Raw genomic sequence first — 22,194 nt, 5'->3', positions numbered from 1 at the left:
AGACATGCAGAAGCACTGGCAGTAGCTGTGGAATGGACATCACTTGCTCTATATGCCATATGTACTGTATAACAGTACTTTTAAGGTCTTCTGAAAGCAATTCTGCTTTCCAAGGCAGATGAAGATATATTAATGTCCCTGGATGAACACCTTTCAGAGACCCCAGGTCCCAGAACATTTATTTAGCTTCAAGACTTCTTCCACTTTGCTTGGTGGCAAGTCAATGGATCTCACATTAGCACCAGAAAAGTCCCTATACATTGGGTCACAGCCCTCTACTCCTTTCCAAGGGAATGACCTAGTCATAGCTGTGTAAATGACACCAAAGGTCCATGCATTAAATACTTGGTGTAGATGCAACTGTTTTCCTTGTTTCAGGCTACATTATTCTAGAGCTGTGTACAGTATGAACCAGGACATAGTTGATGCTTCCGTACATTGGAGCCTTGCCAGTCCAAATTCTGCCTCTTTGATCATATTACATTCAAAGTCCATTAGCAGAATAATGTCCAGCTTGACACGGATCATCCCTTTGCTGTGCATGTATTCCAATGTACTCGCTATCTGAGGAATGCATCGCTTCACAGTATCTTCATTTAAACAACCTATTAAAAAAACAATTAGTCAAGATGCCAACATGACAAAGTATGGATAGCAACAGGGAAAATGTAATCCAATAAATCCATCGTACCATCCTGAGACATAGAATATTTGCTCAAAAGGATGATTAAAGGAAACCTGTTTGTATACAATTGTGAGCCGCCATTGATGGTGCAAGATCCTCAAATACTTTAAGGACAGATTTAATTCTTAAAGATTATTCTTTTCATACAATTTACATTTGGCTTGGCCTCCTGGACAAACATATTCTCTGCTTATATGAAAGGCAACTTCATGAGTCCTGATTATGTTTGGGTGGCTACTGAGGCTGACAGGCATCCCATATTCAACTAGTCCATTAGCAGAATATTGTCCAGCTTGACACGGTGGATCATCCCTTTGCTGTGCATGTATTCCAATGCACTCACTATCTGAGGAACACATCGCTTCACAGCAACTTCATTTAAAGCACCATGTAAAAAAACAGGACAAAATTAGTCACAAGATGCCAACATGGCAAAATATGGACAGGAACATGGAAAAATGTAGTAATCAATCATACCATCATGAGACATAGAATATTTGAGGAACACAATGCTTCACTAGATCTCAATTTCAACCAACCTATGAAAAGTAAACTGGACAATTAGTCACTAGACACCATATGTACTGTATAACAGTACTTGTAAGGTTTTCTGAAACCAATTTTGCTTTCCATGGCAGATGAAGATATATTAGAATGTCCATGGCTCTGCACCTTTCAGAGGCAGAGGGCCAAAAGGTCCCAGAACATTTGCCTGGCTTTAAGAGAACTTCCACTTTTCTGGTGCTAACGTCAAGCCCTTTGACTTGCCACCAAGCAAAGTCCCTATACATTGGGTCACAGCCCTCTGCTCCTTTCCAAGGGAATGTCATAGCTGTGTAAATGACACCAAAGGCCCATGCATTGATGCTTGGGTGTAGATGCCTGAAACAAGAACAGTTGCTACATTATTCTAGAGCTGTGTACAGTATGATCCAGGACATAGATGGTGCTTCCGTACCTTGGAGCCTTGCCAGTCCAAAATCTGCCTCTTTGATCATATTACATTCAAAGTCCATTAGCAGAATTATGTCCAGCTCGACACGGATCATCCCTTTGCTGTGCATGTATTTCAATGTACTCGCTATCTGAGGAATGCATCGCTTCACAGTATCTTCATTTAACCACTAGCCTACCGGGCACTTGTACCCCTTTCCTGCCCAAGCCAATTTCCAGCTTTCAGCGCTGTCACACTTTGACAATTGTGCGGTCATGCAACACTGTACCATATGAAATTTTTATCATTTTTTTGTGACTAAGCTTTCTTTTGGTGGTATTTAATCACCTCCTGGGTTTTTTATTTTTTCCTAAACCAAAAACCACTGAATTTTGAAGAAAAACGTTTTTCTTAGTGGTTATAACTTTTTGTAAAGTGATTTTTCTCCTTCACTGATGTGTGCTAATGAGGCTGCAGTGATTGGCACTGATAGGTGGCACTGATTGGCATTGATGGATGACACTGAAAGGCAGCTCAGATGGGCACTGATAGGTGGCATTGATATGCACTGATGGGCACTGGCACGTGGCACTGCTGGGGCTACACTGATCATCATCGCCCTGATGATCAGTGTACATGTCCCCTCCACAGAAAGCAGATTACTGGCTCTCCTCTCAAGCTGTGTCGAGGTCCTACCTTTTCCCTGAGGTTTTGTTACTCCATGTGCTGGCGTCCATTTTGGATTCTGCTGTGCATGGTGGGAATCTTTTTTTTTTTTTTTTTATGCCTTCAGGTCTCTGAGGTCCTTCCCCCAGAGGGGTGTGGCTGATGAAATAAGCCTGTGACCCGCACATGCTCTTTGCACTTGTGTCTTGTGTCTTTGTCTTCCTACAGCTCTGTGTATACGCTCGTGACTCTTCTGGTATCTGACTCGGCTTGTGATTAAGACCATTCTCTGTGTTTTCCTTCGATCTGACCTTCCGTTGCTGAACCCGGCCCGTGACCTGTGATTCTGTCTATTGTTCTTACTGTTCTGTACCGTTTTGTCCCATTGTTGTCGACCCGGCTTGCCTGACTACGCTATTGTCATTCTCACCAGCTACACGCCATTGGCGGCGGCCATTACCGCAGCCGGGGTTTCTCTGGGGCCGCGACCTGGTTCCTGGCTGCGTCAAGTCCATCCCCACCATCAGGGGCCCTGGTGAAGGGCAGCCTGGGACTTGGACTCCGCGCCCTGAGGGACTTCGGTCTGTTGGTGGTGGTTGTCGTCAGCCAGTGCGTTACCCTGCCACTAGGCCTACCTGTCCATTCCACAGCCCTGCCCTGACAAGCTGTCAGCATGACAGCTCGAAAGGAGAAAAATGCTGATAACTGTCATTTCCGTGTTTACATGTGATCAGCTGTGATTGGACACAGCTGCTCACATGACCGAGCCAACATCTTCGGCTCTTTCCGTGATTGGTGATCCGCTGTGTTCGAGGGACACAGCGCATCGCCGCGCATGCGTGGCGAGAATGGGAGGACGTCATACGACGTCTTCTCAGAATGAGAGAACCACCTTGTGCCTGTCATTGGACTATATGGTGGGTGGGAGGTGTTTTAAAGAGCCTATATAAAAAGGACAAAATTAGTCAAGATGCCAACATGGCAAAGTATGGATAGGAACAGGGAAAATGTAATCCAATAAATCCATTGTACCATCCTGAGACATAGAATATTTGCTCAATACACTCAAAAGGATGATTAAAGGAAACCTGTTTATATACAATTGTGAGAGCCGCCATTGATGGTGCAAGATTCTCAAATACTTTAAGGACACGAAGAACAGATTAATTCTTAAAGATTATTTTCATACAATTTACATTTGGCTTTATTAGAGTGCAGAGTTCCAGCTGTTGCCACCTCCTGGACAAACATTCTCTGCTTATGAAAGGCAACTTCATGAGTCCTGATTGTTTGGATGGCCTCTGAGGCTGATGGACATCCCATATCCAACCAGGAAGTTGTGCATTGGAACCTTTTCCTTGCTAAACAACTTTACAGCCACTAACTGAACTCTCAGAAGATAATTAGCAACATAAACCCGATGCAGAATCTTACTAAAAGCCCATTGAAGTGCGCTGAAAGCTTGATTAAATCAAGAGCAGTGACCCATTAAGATCCATAATCATCACCCCAAAACTGGAAGCGGGGGGGGGGGGGGGGGTGCTATAAGAACTTACAAGAATGCTGCTTAAAGGAAGGTTAATGCTTTGTAAATGCTTCCTGTACACAATGCTGAGGCTAAAGCTGTTCATAGATGGTTTGATTCTTGACCAGTTCAGCAGGGACCAGCCAAGATTCAAACCATGTATAGGCAGGCTGAATGTACCCAAGTTGATCAATCATTCAACTTGGGTACAACCAACCTGTCTAATTTTACATTTGATTATTGCTGGTGGTTATAGCTTCTAGAAATAACTGTGCTCCTGGGGACGGCACCCCCTGACCCCCGCTGGGGGAGCTCAATGGCTCCACAGGAAGGAAATCAAATGATTGTGAATATAAAGCTGGCAATTTTCTCCTTGTAACATACTAAGGGTAAACAATTTGTGTACACATGGCTTCAAAGTCACCCTGTTTGTCTACAGGTAAGCAATTCTATTGAATCTTGGATGTCAGATTCTGCATAATTTTTTTTTTCCCTTTTCCATAACAAACCTGCCTCTTCCAGAGACCTGCTGGCAATTTGGAATTAGAAAAATTTAATTATGAAATATTCACTAAATTATAAAAGCGTGAAATGATTTATATAATTACGGGCTTCACCCATGATGGGTGAAGAAGTCTGGAGTGGTAGCAAAATGAGAGGAATGACTCCATGCGCTCAACATTAGTAGTGGCTTATTTGGGACCTGAGATTTTTGGAGGTACAGAGTGATATTTAGAGGAAAAGGACCTCCACTCCTGACTAGAGACTGGAGGAGGAGACTTGAGAAGGAGTAAGAATATAGGTGGGAGAATTGAGTATGGAGAGAGGAGAATGGAGGATTAGAAGTAAGAATAGAGGAGTTTTGTGGATTTTCCCTAGTCAGCCAATGAGGCCTAATTGGAAGACATACTGCAGTATAGGAGATCAGACAAAATGACAAGTGTATGCTGGAGTGTTCTCCATTTATTACAGATGTGACATAAGTATATAAAACAGATGCAAGGCATCCTGGCTCTGGTCATCAGATGTTTGACAATCAGGTGGTGGTGATGATCAGCGGACATGTTTGACCGGTTTTGGGTCTTAGTGGAAGTTGACTGTTTATAACATAATTTAACATGAAAACTGTTTATTGCACAAGTCACTAACCAGACTTTCCCTTAACAAATGTCATCCGTCCTTCACCCACACTAAATCCACCCACAGTGACAAATGGGTGCTGTGAAAGCAGACTTGGTGTGTGGGCACATGTTTTACAGTGGCCAACACTGGCCAATGTCTTGCACCTAACTAGAGGTCAAGTATGACTGTGGCCAATGATAGCCTGAGCAATGCATTGGGGGACATTTGGTGGGGGGAATTCTAACCAAACATCCTTAAAGTTCACATCTTCTATGAACAGCCAAACTGCTAATGTTCAGTGTGAACCTATGCTAGAACCAAGTTTGCCTCAACTCTACCTACAATATGAAGATTTGGCCACTTTTTTTATTTTTGAAGCATATCACTTCCAGGTCCATCTTAAACTTGATATGTTGATCCATAATTATCAGAACTGTAGATAAGCAAAGTGTTCTAGGTTTTAAATATTCATTCTTTCAACTAGGACAGGAGGCTTGTACAGTTCCCCAGAGTGCATTCAACAAGCTGGTCTCTTGATTATTAGGCAGTCGAATGACTTATACAATTTCTACCTCAGCTCCAGCAGTCAGTGAGGTTTTCTTGGTCAGGTAGAAGATATGCGGCAGCTCCAAACTGGACGTCACTTGCTCTGTATGCCATTTGTATACCAGTACTCCTTTTTTGTAAGGTTTTCTGAAAGCATTTCTGCTTCCATGGCAGATGAAGATGTATTTGAATGTCCATGGCTGAGCACCTTTCAGAGGCTTTCAGGGCCAAAAGGTCCCAGAACGTTTGCTGGCTTCAAGCAAACTTCCTCCACTTATCTGGTGCTAAGGTCAGATCTTTTTTGACTTTCCACCAAGCAAAGTCCCTATACATTGGGTGATGGCCCTCTGCTCCTTTCCAAGGGAATGATCCAGTCATAGCTGTGCTAATCACGACACCAAAGGCCCATATCAGTTCTGGTGTGTAGAAGCAATTGTTCTTGCTCCAGGCTACAGTTCTGGAGCGGTATGAACCAGGACATGGGTGGTGCTGCAGCTACATTGATGCCTGCCAGTCCAAAATCTGCCACTTTGCTAATGAATGTCGAGTGTAATATGATCAGAGTTTTGTCCAGTTTGCTGTCACGGTGGACCATCCCTTTTGCTGTGCAAATATTCCAACGCACTCATTATCTGAGGAATTCATCGCTTCACGGGATCTTCATTTAAACTGAACAAAGAAATCGGAACAATTAGTCACTATATGGCAAAATAGACACCGACATGGAAAAATGTAATCAAATAAGAAGCCTCTTATCCATCATATAAACATATTAGTCACCATTGATGGTGCAAGATCTAGGACTATTGTCCATAACATTGCTCCACAGCTGAGAAAGTTACATGCCTATAAATCTAACAATCTCACTGTAATGAGTGGGGAGTTCTTAAAGCTCAAATACTTCCAGTCCGGACACTTTCACCCCCTTCCTGCCCAGGCCAATTTTCAGCTTTCAGCGCTAACACACTTTGAATGACAATTGCACGGTCATGCAACACTGTACCCATATTACATTTTTGGCTTTTTAGACTGATAAAACTTTATTTTGGTATTCACCACTGGGATTTTTATTTTTGCAAATCTCATCATAAATCTTGGCCAAAATGTATTTTTAGTTAAACAAAAACCCAAATTAGTTTATAACCCAAAATTTTATAATTTTTAAATGTGTGTGTTTTTTTTTTTTTTTTATATATACCTTTTTAACAGTCACCCTAGCAGTACATTGTCACCATAGTGACACTGTACTAATAGGGGGTGATTTTTTTTTTTTTCAGTAAAAGCAATTGTTCATCTGTGGCTGCATTCTTGCAACCATTGAGAAATACTGAGAGCTGTGATTGGTCACAACTTGTCACATGGTACAAGGCTGATAGCCCTGTACCATGTGACCTCTGATCATTCATTCAGATTTCACTAGTAGTAAGCAATGATGTCAGAAGTGACATCTTGCTTACTACTAATGTGATTACTGATTGGCCAATCAGTGATCACATGACTGGGACCTCAGAGGTCCCATCCAGGGAGCACACAACCTGAGAATGCAGGCGCCATTTATGAATGGCAACCCGCTCCTGCACTTGTCCTATCTGGCCATTTATGTACATGGGCCAGACGGGAAGTGATTAAGCACAGACGTTAAATCTTTTCTAATTTTTTTTTTTTTCTTACAAACTTATATTGGGCTTTATTAGGGAGTAGAATTCCAGCTGGTGCCACTTCCTGGACAAGCTGTTTAAAGAGCCAGCTGAAGTTAAAGGGACACTCCACATAGGCTGCTGGTTCCAGGTGTGAGGCTTGTCAGATTTCAGCAAATTGAGAAGGCACTCAAACCAGATGCCATATGTACTGTATAACAGTACTTGTAAGGTCTTCTGAAAGCAATTCTGCTTTCTATGGCAGATGAAGATATATTAGAATGTCCATGGCTCTGCACCTTTCAGAGACCCCAGGTCCCAGAACATTTGCTTGGCTTCAAGAAGACTTCTTCCACTTTTCTGGTGCAAATGTCAGATCCTTTGACTTGCCACCAAGCAAAGTCCCTAGACATTGGGTCACAGCCCTCTGCTCCTTTCCAAGGGAATGACCTAGTCATAGCTGTGTAAATGACACCAAAGGTCCATGCATCGATACTTTGGTGCAGATGCAACTGTTCTTGTTTCAGGCTACATTATTCTAGAGCAGTCTTCAGTATGAACCAGGACATAGATGATGCTTCCGTACCTTGGAGCCTTGCCAGTCCAAAATCTGCCTCTTTGATCATATTACATTCAAAGTCCATTAGCAGAATAATGTCCAGCTCGACACGGATCATCCCTTTGCTGTGCATGTATTCCAATGTACTCGCTATCTGAGGAATGCATCGCTTCAGTATCTTCATTTAAACAACCTATTAAAAAAGGACAAAATTAGTTAAGATGCCAACATGACAAAGTATGGATAGCAACATGGAAAATGTAATCCAATAAATCCATCATGCCATCCTGAGACATAGAATATTTGTTCAATACACTCAAAAGGATGATTAAAGGAAACCTGTTTGTATACAATTGTGAGAGCCGCCATTGATGGTGCAAGATACTCAAATAATTTAAGAATTTAAATCTCTGTCCTTAGTGTCCTTTAAAGATTATTCTTTTTCATACAATTTACATTTGGCTTGGCCTCCTGGACAAACATTCTCTGCTTATATGAAAGGCCACTTCAAGAGTCCTGATTGTTTGGGTGGCCGCTGAGGCTGATGGACATCCCATATTCAACCAGGAAGTTGTGCATTGGAACCTTTTCCTTGTTAAATAACTTCACAGCCACTAACTGACCTGTCAGAAGATAATTAGCAACATAAACCTGATGCAGAATCTTACTAAAAGCCCATTGAAGTGTGCTGAAAGCTTGATTAAATCAACATCAGTGACCCATTAAGATCCATAATCATCACACCAAAACTGGAAGCGGGGGGGGGGGTGGGTGCTTTAAGAACTTACAAGAATGCTGCTTAAAGGAAGGTTAATGCTTTGTAAATGCTTCCTGTACACAATGCTGAGGCTAAAGCTGTTCATAGATGGTTTGAATCTTGGCCAGTTCAGCAGGGACCAGCCAAGATTCAAACAATGTATGGGCAGGCTGAATGTACCCAAGTTGATCGTTCGTTCAACCTGGGTACAACCAATCTCTAATTTTACATTTTGATTATTGCTGGTGGTTATAGCTTCTAGAAATAACTGTGCTCCTGGGGACGGCACCCCCTGACCATCGCTGGGAGAGCTCAATGGATCCACAGGAAGGAAATCAAATGATTGTTACAGGAAGAAAATTGCTTTATCTATTGACCGCTTTATATTCACAAATGAAGGGTAAACCATTTGTATTCCAATGCACTCTCTATCTGAGGAATGCATCGCTTCACAGTATCTTCATTTAAGCAACCTATTAAAAAGTCAAAATTAGTCAAGATGCCAACATGACAAAGTATGGATAGCAACATGGAAAATGTAATCCAATAAATCCATCATACTATCCTGAGACATAGAATATTTGCTCAATACACTCAAAAGGATGATTAACCTCCCTGGCGGTATGATTATTTCAGATTTTTGGTGCTGAAAACGGTACCATTATTCCTAAAAATTACAGCCTACAATAAAAAACTACATTTCCATGCAAAATAACTCACTGAAATCTGTCCAAACAAGAGTCTAGTAAACATCCCGGGTATGATATTTGAAACACAAAATCATAAATTATAATTTCATAATCATAAAAAATAATTTAATTCAATAATATAATCAAACCAAAAACACTGAAATGTGAAATATAGCACCAAGTTTGCACATCGCTGAGCAAAGTCGCAGAATCGTTTTCAGTGTCTGATGATGAATTTCCCCCATGAATCATTATCACTCAATTCTGCAAGTGGTTCTGATTTACTATCGCTGTTCTCTAGCTGATCTAAACCCACTTTTGACCTAAAGGGATGCTTTTTGGACGCCATGGACTTTTCTAAGTTTCCAGGGTAGAAAGAACAGACAAAATGCAGGCAGGGCGCAGGACAAAGCACTCGGGACAAAATGTATGTGAAATGGGTTGAAACAGCAATGTTTTACTATGTAAAATCTTTTTTTTTTAAGAAAATGACTTTTTAAAATAAAAAAAATTTCCCGGCGCCCTTACGTCCCGACGTCACGGGGACTGGAACACAGAAGCCGGATGCCGGCATCAGCTGAAGGAGATGGCCGGGGATGCTGCAGTAGACACATTGCGGGAGCGAAGGACAAGGTAAGCTCTGCAGGGACTCTCTATGCAGCGCCGCATGGTAAGCCCGAGTGTAGCTCGGGGTTACCGCTTTTGGTACTGACATTTTACCCCGAGCTACACTCGGGAATACCGCTAGGGAGGTTAAAGGAAACCTGTTTGTATGCCATTGATAGTGTCTTTAAATTTGAGAATCTTGCACCAAGGACAGAGATTTAATTCTTAAAGATTATTATTTTTCATACAATTTACGTTTGGCTTGGCCTCCTGGACAAACATTCTCTGCTTATATGAAAGACCACTTCATGAGTCCTGATTATGTTTGGATGGCCACTGAGGTTGATGGACATCCCATATTCAACCAGGAAGTTGTGCATTGGAACCTTTTCCTTGCTAAACCACTGCACATTGAAGCCATGTATACACAAATGGTTTACCCTTCATTCGTTTAGCAAAGTCATGCTGTTTGTCTACGTGTGTACTTCAGAATACACTACCAAATGCCCCAAATATTAAAGGAGATGACATATAAACCATTGTGTCCTAGTCTCACTGAGACCATGAGGTTGTGATATCTCCATTAACAGATTAAATATATTTCTTATTATAAGATAATTTATGTTTTGTGGGTGTGTAATGTCTGCTTATCTGTCTATGGTTTGATTTGGCTGTAAACTGCCAAGCAGGGTAATCTATTCATTATGGGTGGTACTGTTTCTTGAATGGCATGACAATAGGCTGAGGGCAATCTGGTGCCAGGATAGTGCCTATCTGAACAATTGATTTTAAGCTGATATCTGGAATTGATTCCTATTCAGACAAGCACTAAGGGTGGCTGACCTTCATCACACCCACACATGCATGATTTTTTTCCAAAGGGGCCCACCTGCTGGACATAGTAATGGAAAGTTGACTGATTCAGCAGGGACCAGCAGAATATTGATCTGTGACCCCTCCTGCTTCATAGAAGTTGATTTACAGATTTCATTCTGTTGCATGGGAATGTTGGAAAACCACCCAAGTTGCATGCGATGTTGTACTATGTAACAGCAAGTGCAGAGGTGCTGAACCTGCCCAATCTACTCTGGCTCACAATCCAGTATACCCTCTTCAATTGCTCATCCTTGCACATTTCATTATCACCAACACCCTCAGGGGTATGGAGGAAGGGTAACATAAGTGTATTTGTGTGGGGTGACCCAGCTGTGTGAGCAGCATCTGCATAACTAACTCATGCTTCTATCTTGGAGGATAAAGCGGTATCTAAAGGACCATAGAGGCAATATAAAAAATAACTAGACTGTAAAAAGGTTGTGGTAGAACCTCAACTGGAGAACCCCATACATCCATTGCTCTTGTAAATATATGGAATATGTAAAACATTTAAACTTCAATGCACTGAAGACCAAAGAAAAATATGAAATTAGAAAAATGTGTGTATACAGTGCATCCAGAAAGTATTCAGAGCTTAACGTTTGCCACGTTTTATGTTAGCCTTATTACAAAATGGATTAAATTCATTTTTCCTCAATTTTTAATGACAACGTGAAGCTTTTTAAAATCTTTTTAATTTATTAAATTAAACTGATCTATTTACAGCCTTTGCCATGACACTCAAAATTGAGATGTGGTGCATCCTGTTCCCACTGATCATCCTTGAGATGTATCCACAACTTGACTGGGAGTCCACCTGTGGGGAATTCAGTTGATTGGACATGATTAGGAAAGACATAAACCTGTCTATAGAAGGTCCCACATTGCATGTCAGAGCACAAAGCAAGCCATGAAGTCCAAGGAATTGTCTGTAGACCTGACAGGATTGTATCAAGGCACAGATTGCTAGGACCAAATGTTATCCTAATCTCTACTTATCATAAAGATTTGCCCCCACTATTTTTTATTCCTGAAGCATCACTTCCAGAGCCATCTTAAAGATGTTCTAAGATTTAAGTGTTCAACTAGGACAGAAGGCTTGTACAGTTCCCCAGAGTGGATTCAACAAGTTGTCTCTTGATTATTAGGTGGTTGAAAGGACATATGCAATTTCTACCTCAGCTCCAATAGTCAGCGAGGTTGTCTCATGGTCAGGTAGACATGTAGCAGTACTGGCAGTAGCTCTGGAATGGACATCACTTGCTCTGTATGCCATATGTATGACAGTACTCCTTATAAGGTTTTCTGAAAGCCTTTCTGCTTTCCATGGCAAATGAAGATATTTTAGAATATACATGGCTGAGCACCTCTCAGAGGCATTGAGGGCCAAAAGGTCCCACAACATTTACCTTAGAACTTCCTCCACTTTGCTTGGTGGCAAGTTAAAGGATCTGACTTCAGCACCAGAAAAGTCCCTATACATTGGGTCACTGCCCTCTGCTCCTTCCCAAGGGACTGATTCAGTCATGGCTGTGTAAATCATGACACCAAAGGACCATACATCAATGCTCGGCTGTAGAATCCACTGTTCTCCTCCTTGTTTCAGGCTGCACAGTTCCGGAGCTGTGTAAGGTATGCACCAGGCCATAGATGGAGCTTCGGTACCCTGGAGCCTTGCCAGTCCAAAGTCTGCCACTTTGACCATATTACATTCAAAGTCCATTATCAGAATATTGTCCGGCTTGATGTCATGATGGACCATCCCTTTGCTGTGCATGTATTCCAATGCACTCACTATCTGAGGAACACATCACTTTACAACATCTTCATTTAAACCAACCTATAAAAAAGTGACAAAATTAGTCACTAAACACAGACATGGAAAAATTTAATCTCAGCCTATTTTACCCATCATACAGGGACATAGAATATTAGCTCAAGATTACACTCAAAGATGCTTAAAGGAAACATGTTTGTATACAAATATGAGAGCCACTGTTGATGGTGCAAGATCCTCAAATACTTTAAGAAAAAGACATAATCTTTTCTTAGTTTCCTTAAAGATACTTATTCTTTTCAAACTTACATTTGGCTTTATATTCTTTTCAAACTTACATTTGGCTTTATATTCTTTTCAAACTTACATTTGGCTTTATTAGAGTACAGAGTTCCAACTGTTGCCACCTCCTGGACAAATGCATATTCTCTGCTTGTATTAGAGGCAACTTCATAATTCCTGATGTTTGGATGGCCACTGAGGCTGACAGACATCCCATATTCAACTAGTCCATTAGCAGAATATTGTCCAGCTTGATGACACGGTGGATCATCCCTTTGCTGTCCATGTATTCCAATGCGCTCGCTATCTGAGGAACACATCGCTTCACAGCAACTTCATTTAAAGCAACATATAAAAAAAACAGGACAAAATTAGTCACAAGATGACAATATGGCAAAATATGGACAGGAACATGGAAAAATGTAGTAAAATAAATCAATCATACCATCATGAGACATAGATTATTTGAGGAACACATCGCTTTACTAGATCTTCATTTAAACCAACCTATAAAAAAGAAAACGGGACAAAATTGGTCACTAGTCACCATATGTACTGTATAACAGTACTTGTAAGGTTTTCCTAAAGCAATTCTGCTTTCCATGGCAGATGAAGATATATTAGAATGTCCATGGCTCAGCACCTTTCAGAGGCATAGAGGGCCAAAAGGTCCCAGAACATTTGCCTGGCTTCAAGAGAACTTCCTCCACTTTTTCTGGTGCTAATGTCAGATCCTTTGACTTGCCACCAAGCAAAGTCCCTATACATTGGGTCACAGCCCTCTGCTCCTTTCCAAGGGAATGACCTAGTCATAGCTGTGTTAAATGACACCAAAGGCCCATGCATCCATGCTTGGGTGTAGATGCCTGAAACAAGAACAGTTGCTACATTGTTCTACAGCTGTGTACAGTATGAACCAGGACACAGATGGTGTTTTCAGTACCTTTGGAGCCTTGCCAGTCCAAAATCTGCCTCTTTGATTACATTCAAAGCCCATTAGCAGAATAGTGTCCAGCTCGACATGGATCATTCCTTTGCTGTGCATGTATTCCAATGTACTCGCCATCTGAGGAATGCATCGCTTCACAGTATCTTCATTTAAACAACCTATAAAAAAGGACAAAATTAGTCAAGATGCCAACACAGCAAAGTATGGATAGCAACAGGGAAAATGTAATCCAATAAATCCATCGTACCATCCTGAGACAGAGAATATTTGCTCAAAAGTATGATTAAACCTGTTTATATACAATTTGTGAGAGCCGCCATTGATGGTGCAAGATTTGCAAATCCTTTAAGGACAGATTAATGCTTAGATTATTCGTTTCATACAATTTACATTTCTCTTTATTAGAGTGCAGAGTTCCAGCTGTTGCCACCTCCTGGACAAACATTCTCTGCTTATATCAAAGGCAACTTCATGAGTCCTGATTATGTTTGGGTGGCCGCTGAGGCTGATGGACATCCCATATCCAACCAGGAAGTTGTGCATTGGAACCTTTTCCTTGCTAAACAACTTCACAGCCACTAACTGACCTGTCAGAAGATTATTAGCAACATAAACCCAATGCAGAATCTTACTAAAAGCCCATTGAAGTGTGCTGAAAGCTTGATTAAATCAACAGTAATGACCCATAATTGTCACACCAAAACTGGAAGCGGGGGGGGGGGGGGGGTGCTTTAAGAACTTACAAGAATGCTGCTTAAAGGAAGGTTAATGCTTTATAAATGCTTCCTGTACACAATGCTGAGGCTAAAGACGAACATATGGTTTGAATCTTGGCCAGTTCAGCAGGGACCGGCCAAGTTTCAAACAATGTATAGGCAGGCTTAATGTACCAAAGCTGATCGATCATTCAACTTGGGTACAACCAACCTGTCTAACTTTACATTTGATTATTGCTGGTGGTTATAGCTTCTAGAAGTAACTGTTCTCCTGGGGACGGCACCCCCTGACCCCCGCTGGGAGAGCTCAATGGTTCCACAGGAAGGAAATCAAATGATTGTTACAGGGAGAAAATTGCCAGCTTTATATTCACAAACTAAGGGTAAACAATTTGTGTACACATGGCTTCAAAGTCATCCTGTTTGTCTACAGGTAAGCAATTCTATTGATTCTTGAATGTCAGATTCTACATAATCTGAACAAACATGCCTCTTCTACCAGAGAAAATTACCTGCTGGCAATTTGGAATTTTTTTTTTTTAAATCTTTGTTCTGCTCATTCCATTGGATTGGTTGTGATGGCTCTGATATGATTTAGAAGCATAACTAATACTAAGTGTTGTCTTTACACCAATTAAGCTGAAAAGTTTACCTGAACCCCGATGTTTGGCCAGGAGAACCTTTCCATATAAACCCGTCCCAAGTTCTTGGATGGGGTCAGTGTTCTGAAACCTCCCATCAGGTTGTCGGAGGTCTGAGAGATGAATTGAAGGACATGCTTTGCGGTGGTTTTAGTCACCACCTGGATGTGAGAAGCTACTCTGCAATTATAACAAAAGGGAAATACAGTTCCTCTTGACATTGTTACAAACCACATTAAACATCCCTCTGGATATTGCCCAGCATCTAGGGTCAGGTTTATGTAGGAATATTTGTCCCAGTTGGGGAGCTAACATGTTCTAGGTGTTAAATCTCCTTAACTGGGAGACCTATAACAAATTAAGAGCGGACATAGATGACAAACCAATAAATTAGTTTTGCTGTAGCTGAGCTTTCACTGTTTCCTAACCACCCTACAGCAGATATACAGCTACAGGGCAGCACAGGTACACAAGATTGTCAGTTGCCCTACCTGGGCTGCCATTTGTAGCCTCAGCTGTCAATCACCAGGTCCTGGCCAGTAATTACTCTCCGGCACCCAGTGATCACCGAGTAATATTGACTGGGGGAGGGGGGGACTGTATGAAGGTGAAGTGCACACACTGCAGATAATGTGCAGCACGCAGTTAACCCTTTGATTGCCTTAGATGTTAACCCCTTCCTGCCCAGTGCCATTAGTACCGTCAGTGCTTCTTTTTTTTTTTCCCTCACTGATCACTGTATTGGGGATGTCAATAACAATTGGTTCTCCCAAGTGTAAGACTGCCCACCACAGTCCTGCTATCAGTTGCTGATCCTCTGCAAATTCTTGTGGTATATAATCTTTTACAAACTAAGGATTTACGTATAAGGTATAGGAGAGGCTAAATACAATTTTTTTTTTTTTAGTAAATTTTTTTACTGCTCACTCAGCACTGCACTCATACATATATATGTTCATTGGAGAGATGGGAAGGAACGTTCCTTGAAATGGAGAAATGTCTATCTTGTCATTTGTTTTTGTTTCCACAATCTAATTTACTTTAAATGTTCACTTTGATGGCACAAAACGTTGTGCCATTAATGACCAGATCACATTGGGGGGCCAAATTACTGTTTAACTGAAAAGATTAATAAACCCCGATGGCAAAATCCTCCCCCCCCTCTAATGGAAAGTCTTTTTGGGGTGCCATAGTAAAGGTAAGGAGGTGGCCTCACCAGTGTGTCCCATACTTCCAGTACTTTATTGAGCAAGGCATAGGGAATCATAGACCAAATGTGGAGGAAATGCAGGAAATAAGCAGCTACTCTGCATTAGGTTGGATAGTAGAACATGCTTGATAATTACCTTCTATATTACTAGATTGCAGGATTGCCATATTCAGAAAAGCATTTTGGAAGAATTAATCAAAGCTGGTCAATTTAATATGAATGTGGAAATGTTTTTGCTTAATTTTATTTATTTTGTGGTTTATTTTCTTTATAAGCTAAAAAAAAATTGTGCCCGATTTTAATTGAGTTTTTTTTTTTTCCATTGAAATGTGTGTATGAAAGAGAACCTCCCTGCTACTTACAGCTTTTAATACACATTTTTAACATTCTTTTTAAAACATGGAACTTTATAAAAGATGTCTAAAGTAAACAGATAAAATACTAGTTACACTTGGCAGTAACTGTTTCTGGGAAATCTTGCATGATGGCACACATGAGATGACGAGCTCCTCCTGACAGGATCATATTACATTCAAAGTCCATTAGCAGAATATTGTCCAGCTTGGTGTCATGGTGGACCATCCCATTGCTGTGAATATATTCCAACACACTCACTATCTGAGGAACGCATCGCTTCACAGTATCTTTAGTGACTAATTTTGTTGCGATTTTTTTTAGTTTCAATAGACACCAACATGGGAACATGTAATCAAATACGCCTGTCTTATCCATCATATAGAGTAGACCTATTAGTCACCATTGATGGTGCAAGATCTAGAACTATTGTCCTTAACTGTCAAGGTCCTACCTTTTCCCAGAGGTTTTGTTACTCCATGTGCTGGCATCCATCTTGGATTTCTGCTGAGCATGGTGGGAATCTTTTATGCCTTCAGGTCTCTGAGGTCCATCCCCCAGAGGGGTGTGGCTGAGTACATATAAGCCTGTGATCCGCACATGCTCTTTGCACTTGTGTCTTGGTCTTGCTACAGCTCTGTGTATACGCTTGTGACTCTTCTGGTATCTGACTCGGCTTGTGATTAAGACCAATCTCTGTGTTTTCCTTCGATCTGACCTTCCGTTGCTGAACCCGGCCCATGACCTGTGATTCTCTGTCTACTGTTCTGTACTGTTTTGTCCTGTTGTTGTCGACCCGGCTTGCCTGACTACGTGATTGTCATTCTCACCAGCTACACGCCATTGGCGGCGGCCATTACCGCAGCCGGGGTGTCTCGGGGGGCCGCGACCTGGTTCCTGGCTGCGTCAAGTCCATCCCCACCATCAGGGGCCCTGGTGAAGGGCAGCCTGGGACTTGGACTCCGCGCCCTGAGGGACTTCGGTCTGTTGGTGGTGGTTGTTGTCAGCCAGTGCGTTACCCTGCCACTAGGCCTACCTGTCCGTTCCACAGCCCTGCCCTGACATTAACATTGCTTCACAGCTGAGTCACATACCTAAAATCAATCTCACCAATTTATAGTATTTAAGCGTTACGGGACTCCCCAATGATTCAGTAAGGAAATTAAGAACATGTTAGATCTTTTCTTACCTGAAATGGTTTTTTTGTATAAAAAAAAAACTTACATTTGGCTTTATTAGGGAGTAAAGTGTTTCAGTTGGTGCCACCTCCTGGACAAATTTGGTTTGAAGATCCAATTGAAGTTAAAGGGGCACTCCACATAGGTGCTGGTTCCAGGTGTGAGGTTTGTCAGTTTACAGCAGACTTAAGACAAGAACGCACATTTTGAATGTTGGTATATAAGCTCAGAAGTCCAGGTTTGACTTGAATACCCCTCATATTATATTGTACAATGAATTACACATGAACTGATTTGACAATTCCATCAAACTATAATAAATTGGGTAGATAACTAGCCAAAGAGCATATCCAATATTAGAACTTCTGGGGATTCAACAATTTCTGGCCTTTGTTTCTGTCAGGTGTCTCTCTCTTCCTTTCTTCTACTTTCTTATTCTACTTCCTTCCATTCTGTATCATCTATGAATCCTTCTTTTTTTTTTTTTTTTTTTTTTAAATTCCCCCAAAGTCCCTAATATCTTTCATGACAGTGATTTCATGGTAACTCAAGCTTCCTTTTGCTATGACTATCCAGTATTTAAGATCTCTCCCTGGTATTTGGAGTCATTGTCACATAATTTGGAACGTTGAAAAAAGACATATAACTCCATCCAGTTCAATCAATATGTGAGGGTTTTTTTTTTTTTTTTTTCTTCAGTTAACACACTCGGCTAGTACAAATTTATGAGTCACATTTTTACTGCTCTACCAGTAAAGAGCCCTTTCCTCAATCTCTAAGGTTACACCTAATCTCAAATCATGGCCAAGTATCTTCTTCGGGGACCTTAAATGTAACATTTTACAACAGTTACTGGAGTCACCTTTTGATGTATTTGTACATTGTATTCATATCTCCTCTTAAGTGCCTCTTCTTCTCCAAAGTGAAAAACTGTAATCTGTCATCAATCCTCATAGCTGAGGTCCTCCTTATTCATTTTGTTGCCCTTCACTGAACCCTTTCTAATTCAACATATTTCCTGAGATTTGGTAACCAAAACTGAATAGAATTCTATGATGCATCACTAGAGGGATCACCAGCAGGAAGGAGGTCCTGATTCCCCAATACTGATCTTCAGTTAGACCTCCTTTAGAATACTGTGTCCAGTTCTGGAGACCTCACTTACAAAAAGACATCGATAAGATAGAACAAGTCCAGAAACGGGTAACAAAATGGGTGAAAGGTCTGGGGGATAAAAAATATCAAGAGCAACTTCAGGAACGTAACATGTCCAGTCTGGAGGAAATAAGGGAAAGGGGAGGCGTGACTGAAACCTATGAATACGGTTCAGGAGAGCAGGATTTTCAACATGAAACAAAAATCAAGAACACGGGAACATGACATTTAACTGGAGGAAAGTTCCAAACTAATCCCACAAAGTGGTGTTTTACTGAGTAGTTGATGCTTGGAATAGACTTTGGGCAGAGGTAGTGAGCCAGTCAACAGTAAATGGCTTCAAACATGCTTGGGACAAACACAGATCTATATGCAGCCAAAAACCAATGAAATAAAGACCTTAGGTACCCTATTGCAGTATGGACTGGATGCATTGATGGAATAATTCACTACTGAGCCTGAGATCAGCAAGTCCCCCACCGGCTGTATAGTATCAACTTCTACTATTCTGCAGTTACTCCTCCTGTGCATAGGGTGGTGCTCTTGTGTATCTACACTTCTGGTTTATGAAATATTATTATTTAAATGTGTTTTACCAGCAATACTATTGCTTTTACTACTTCTTACAACTAGTACTACTACATGTCTGGAAAACCTTTTTTCTTCTTTGTTCTGGTGTTCAGGTAATGTGGGTCCAATATGTTGGGTAACATTGTGCTATATTTGTGTCTAGTGATTTATTTATTTATTTATTTTTCTACAGGTTGGTTTTAAATGAAGATGTTGGGAAGCACTTTGTTCCACAGGTAGTGAGTGCATTGGACATTATGTTCAGCAGAGGAATGGGACATTAAACTGGACAACATTCTGCTCATGGACATTGAATATGAGGTCAAAGTAGCAGATTTTGGACTGATCGAGGCTCTGAGGCACTCAAACACCACCTATAGTCGGTTTCATACTATACACTGCTCTGAACTGTGCAGCCTAAAAGAAGGGGATCAATTGCTGCAGCACCCGAGTATTGATGTGTGGGCCTTTTGGAGTCCTATGACCAGCTCATTCCCTTGGAAAGAAGCAGAGGGCCATGACCATGTATCAGGACTTTGCTTGGTGGCAAATAAAAAAGGATTTAATATTGGCACCAGGAAAGTGGCAACAATTCTCCACTGAAGTCAGGCAGATGTTCTGGGACTTAATGGCCCTCAGTGCCTCTAAGATTCTGCTATAGACATTTTAAAATCTTTCCACTTGCCATGGAAAGAGTAAATGCCTCCAGAGAATCTAACTAGGAATACGGTCATACATGTGATATAACAGAGTACATGATGTCCATTGTGGAGCCTCATCAAGTTCTGCCTCATACAAGACTCACATCCTAGGTGACGGTAAGAAAATTAAGACTGCTGGCTTTTTCTGTAACTGGTCACATGCTTGCTTATCTACTGTAATTGTTTTCAGGAATACAAATTCTGTGTAGGAAACTATATATAAGCCTTCACAATTCTAATTGGACCACGTCTTTTCCACCACAGTTCTCAAATGCAATTTCACTTTGTGTGTGTGTGTTATTTATATATTATATTATTTTTTTTCTAAAGCTATAACATTGATGTATGATTACATGGTACCTACACTAATTACACATTCATTTTTGGCTATAGTATCCAAATGCCTCCCCTGCATTAAAAAAATGTCCAATTATGGAACCCTCTGTTCCAGGGCCACAGAGCATCTAAATGGCATGGTTATACTTCATAAAAAAATTACATTACACTTTGATATGAGGGGGGCCTCAGGAGCTCAGGGAAATAATTCAGGGAGCAAAGTTTCCCTAACCCCATGATCCCAGTTCTTTGCAGCAGCATTCAGGACCTGTTTCTTGCTGGAGGATAGATGAGGATGGGAAACACATGTGAATCATATGTCCAGCCCGGCCAGCTAGAAAAAACAGGTTTAAATAAAGCTCCTCCCCACATGTGTAGGTGGTACTGGAATTGGACTTTAAGGTACATTTACACGATCATGTTGCAGTAATGCAGAGTGAAGCAGCATGTTTAGTGTTGGTGTCGGCTCATTCATTCTAAATGCCACCAAACACACAAACATTGATATAAACTGCCAGATATATTAAAACAAATTGACATTTCTAAAATTTTAGGGTTTTTTCACTTTTATTGTCCATTGTCAAGTGTATTGGAATGTGTGTTCTGCAATCCTTCTGTACAAGGCATATATGGTAAGTATAATATTGTCATAATAAATGAAGACTTTAATGACTCTATTGCAGTATGGACTGAGGAATCCTTGGATACATTGATGGAATGATGTTACATTACAGAGCCTTAGATCAGCAAGTTCCCCGCAATCTGGACAAGCCCAAAAGATGTGTGCCAAGGTACCTACTCCTCCCATGCACCTGTCAGACAGATTCGGGTTGATCGCATGAAGCACTTCAGGGGTCCTGTACCAATGTATCCATATTTTATATACATTTTCTTTGTACACAACAAGAGGTCTTAGTAACACAGTCCCAGATTATCTGCCAACATTTCAAAGAGATTGGGCATTGACGTTAATCTTCCCATCTCTTCATATAACGGTGAGGGTTATGACAAGAGAACCTGTATTGAGGAGTAGTTTATATAAAGAGGTAATACGATGTTGTTGGGTTGGACCTTTAGCAGCTTTCCTCTCCCAATCTTTAAGTCGGTCTAGTGTTCGAGTTCAAGGCATGGAAAGTGATGGAACTGTAAATGGGTATATCTGGCTGATACAGGTATTGTGGATTTCCACACCCCAATCTCCTCAAATGACCAAATCCTACGTGAAACCGGATTGATCAGATGCCTGAGTTGAAATATCCCATTGGTTGCCCAAGAGCTCATCTGTGGGTAAGACAGACTATCTGGGAGCTCCGGATTATACAAAACCTTCAACAATGAGGAGCACACAGACAATAACTGCTGGGATTTCACACAGGCTGACCAAATTTTGAGGGTGAATTTCCTAGATTAAAGCATGGGGGGAGGGGGACAGGGGTAATGCATAATGAAAAGGGCGTAACCATGAAAGTGTGGATCAGATATGCTAATGCAGCCTCTGCTCCTCTATTCTGGGGTTTGTTGGGTGAACCATGATAGTTTGAGTGGTTAAATAGTATTTGGTAATATCTGGTACCCCTAGACCCCCCTTTTTTTTTTTTTTTTTTTTCTCCCCTTTTTCTCTTTTGGGACTTTTTGTGGCACAATTTTACTTGTATGTAAAAATAAGAATGTCAAAAATTTTGAATTATTGAGATTTACCAATCTTAAAAAATAAACAAAGCTA

General features: G+C 41.1%; 1 protein-coding gene across 1 annotated transcript in view; it reads right to left on the bottom strand.

The window, feature by feature from the left end:
- The window catches only part of LOC149435262 (serine/threonine-protein kinase SBK1-like), a 38,057-nt gene extending 36,323 nt beyond the window's left edge, over positions 1-1,734 (bottom strand). Inside the window, exons 1-2 of the mRNA XM_089662839.1 lie at positions 1,644-1,734; positions 438-605 (exon numbers count right to left, since the gene is read on the bottom strand). Coding sequence (XP_089518965.1) covers positions 438-605; positions 1,644-1,734 — 259 coding nt within the window. The remainder of the gene's footprint in view (positions 1-437; positions 606-1,643) is intronic.
- Positions 1,735-22,194: the final 20,460 nt, after the last annotated feature.

The sequence above is a fragment of the Staurois parvus genome, unplaced genomic scaffold, assembly GCF_062004578.1.
Source record: "Staurois parvus isolate SC_StPar_1 unplaced genomic scaffold, SC_StPar_1.0 ptg001566l, whole genome shotgun sequence".
Lineage (NCBI taxonomy): Eukaryota > Metazoa > Chordata > Amphibia > Anura > Ranidae > Staurois > Staurois parvus.
Note: the sequence above shows the minus strand (reverse complement) of the source record. Positions and strands in the feature narration are given on the sequence as shown.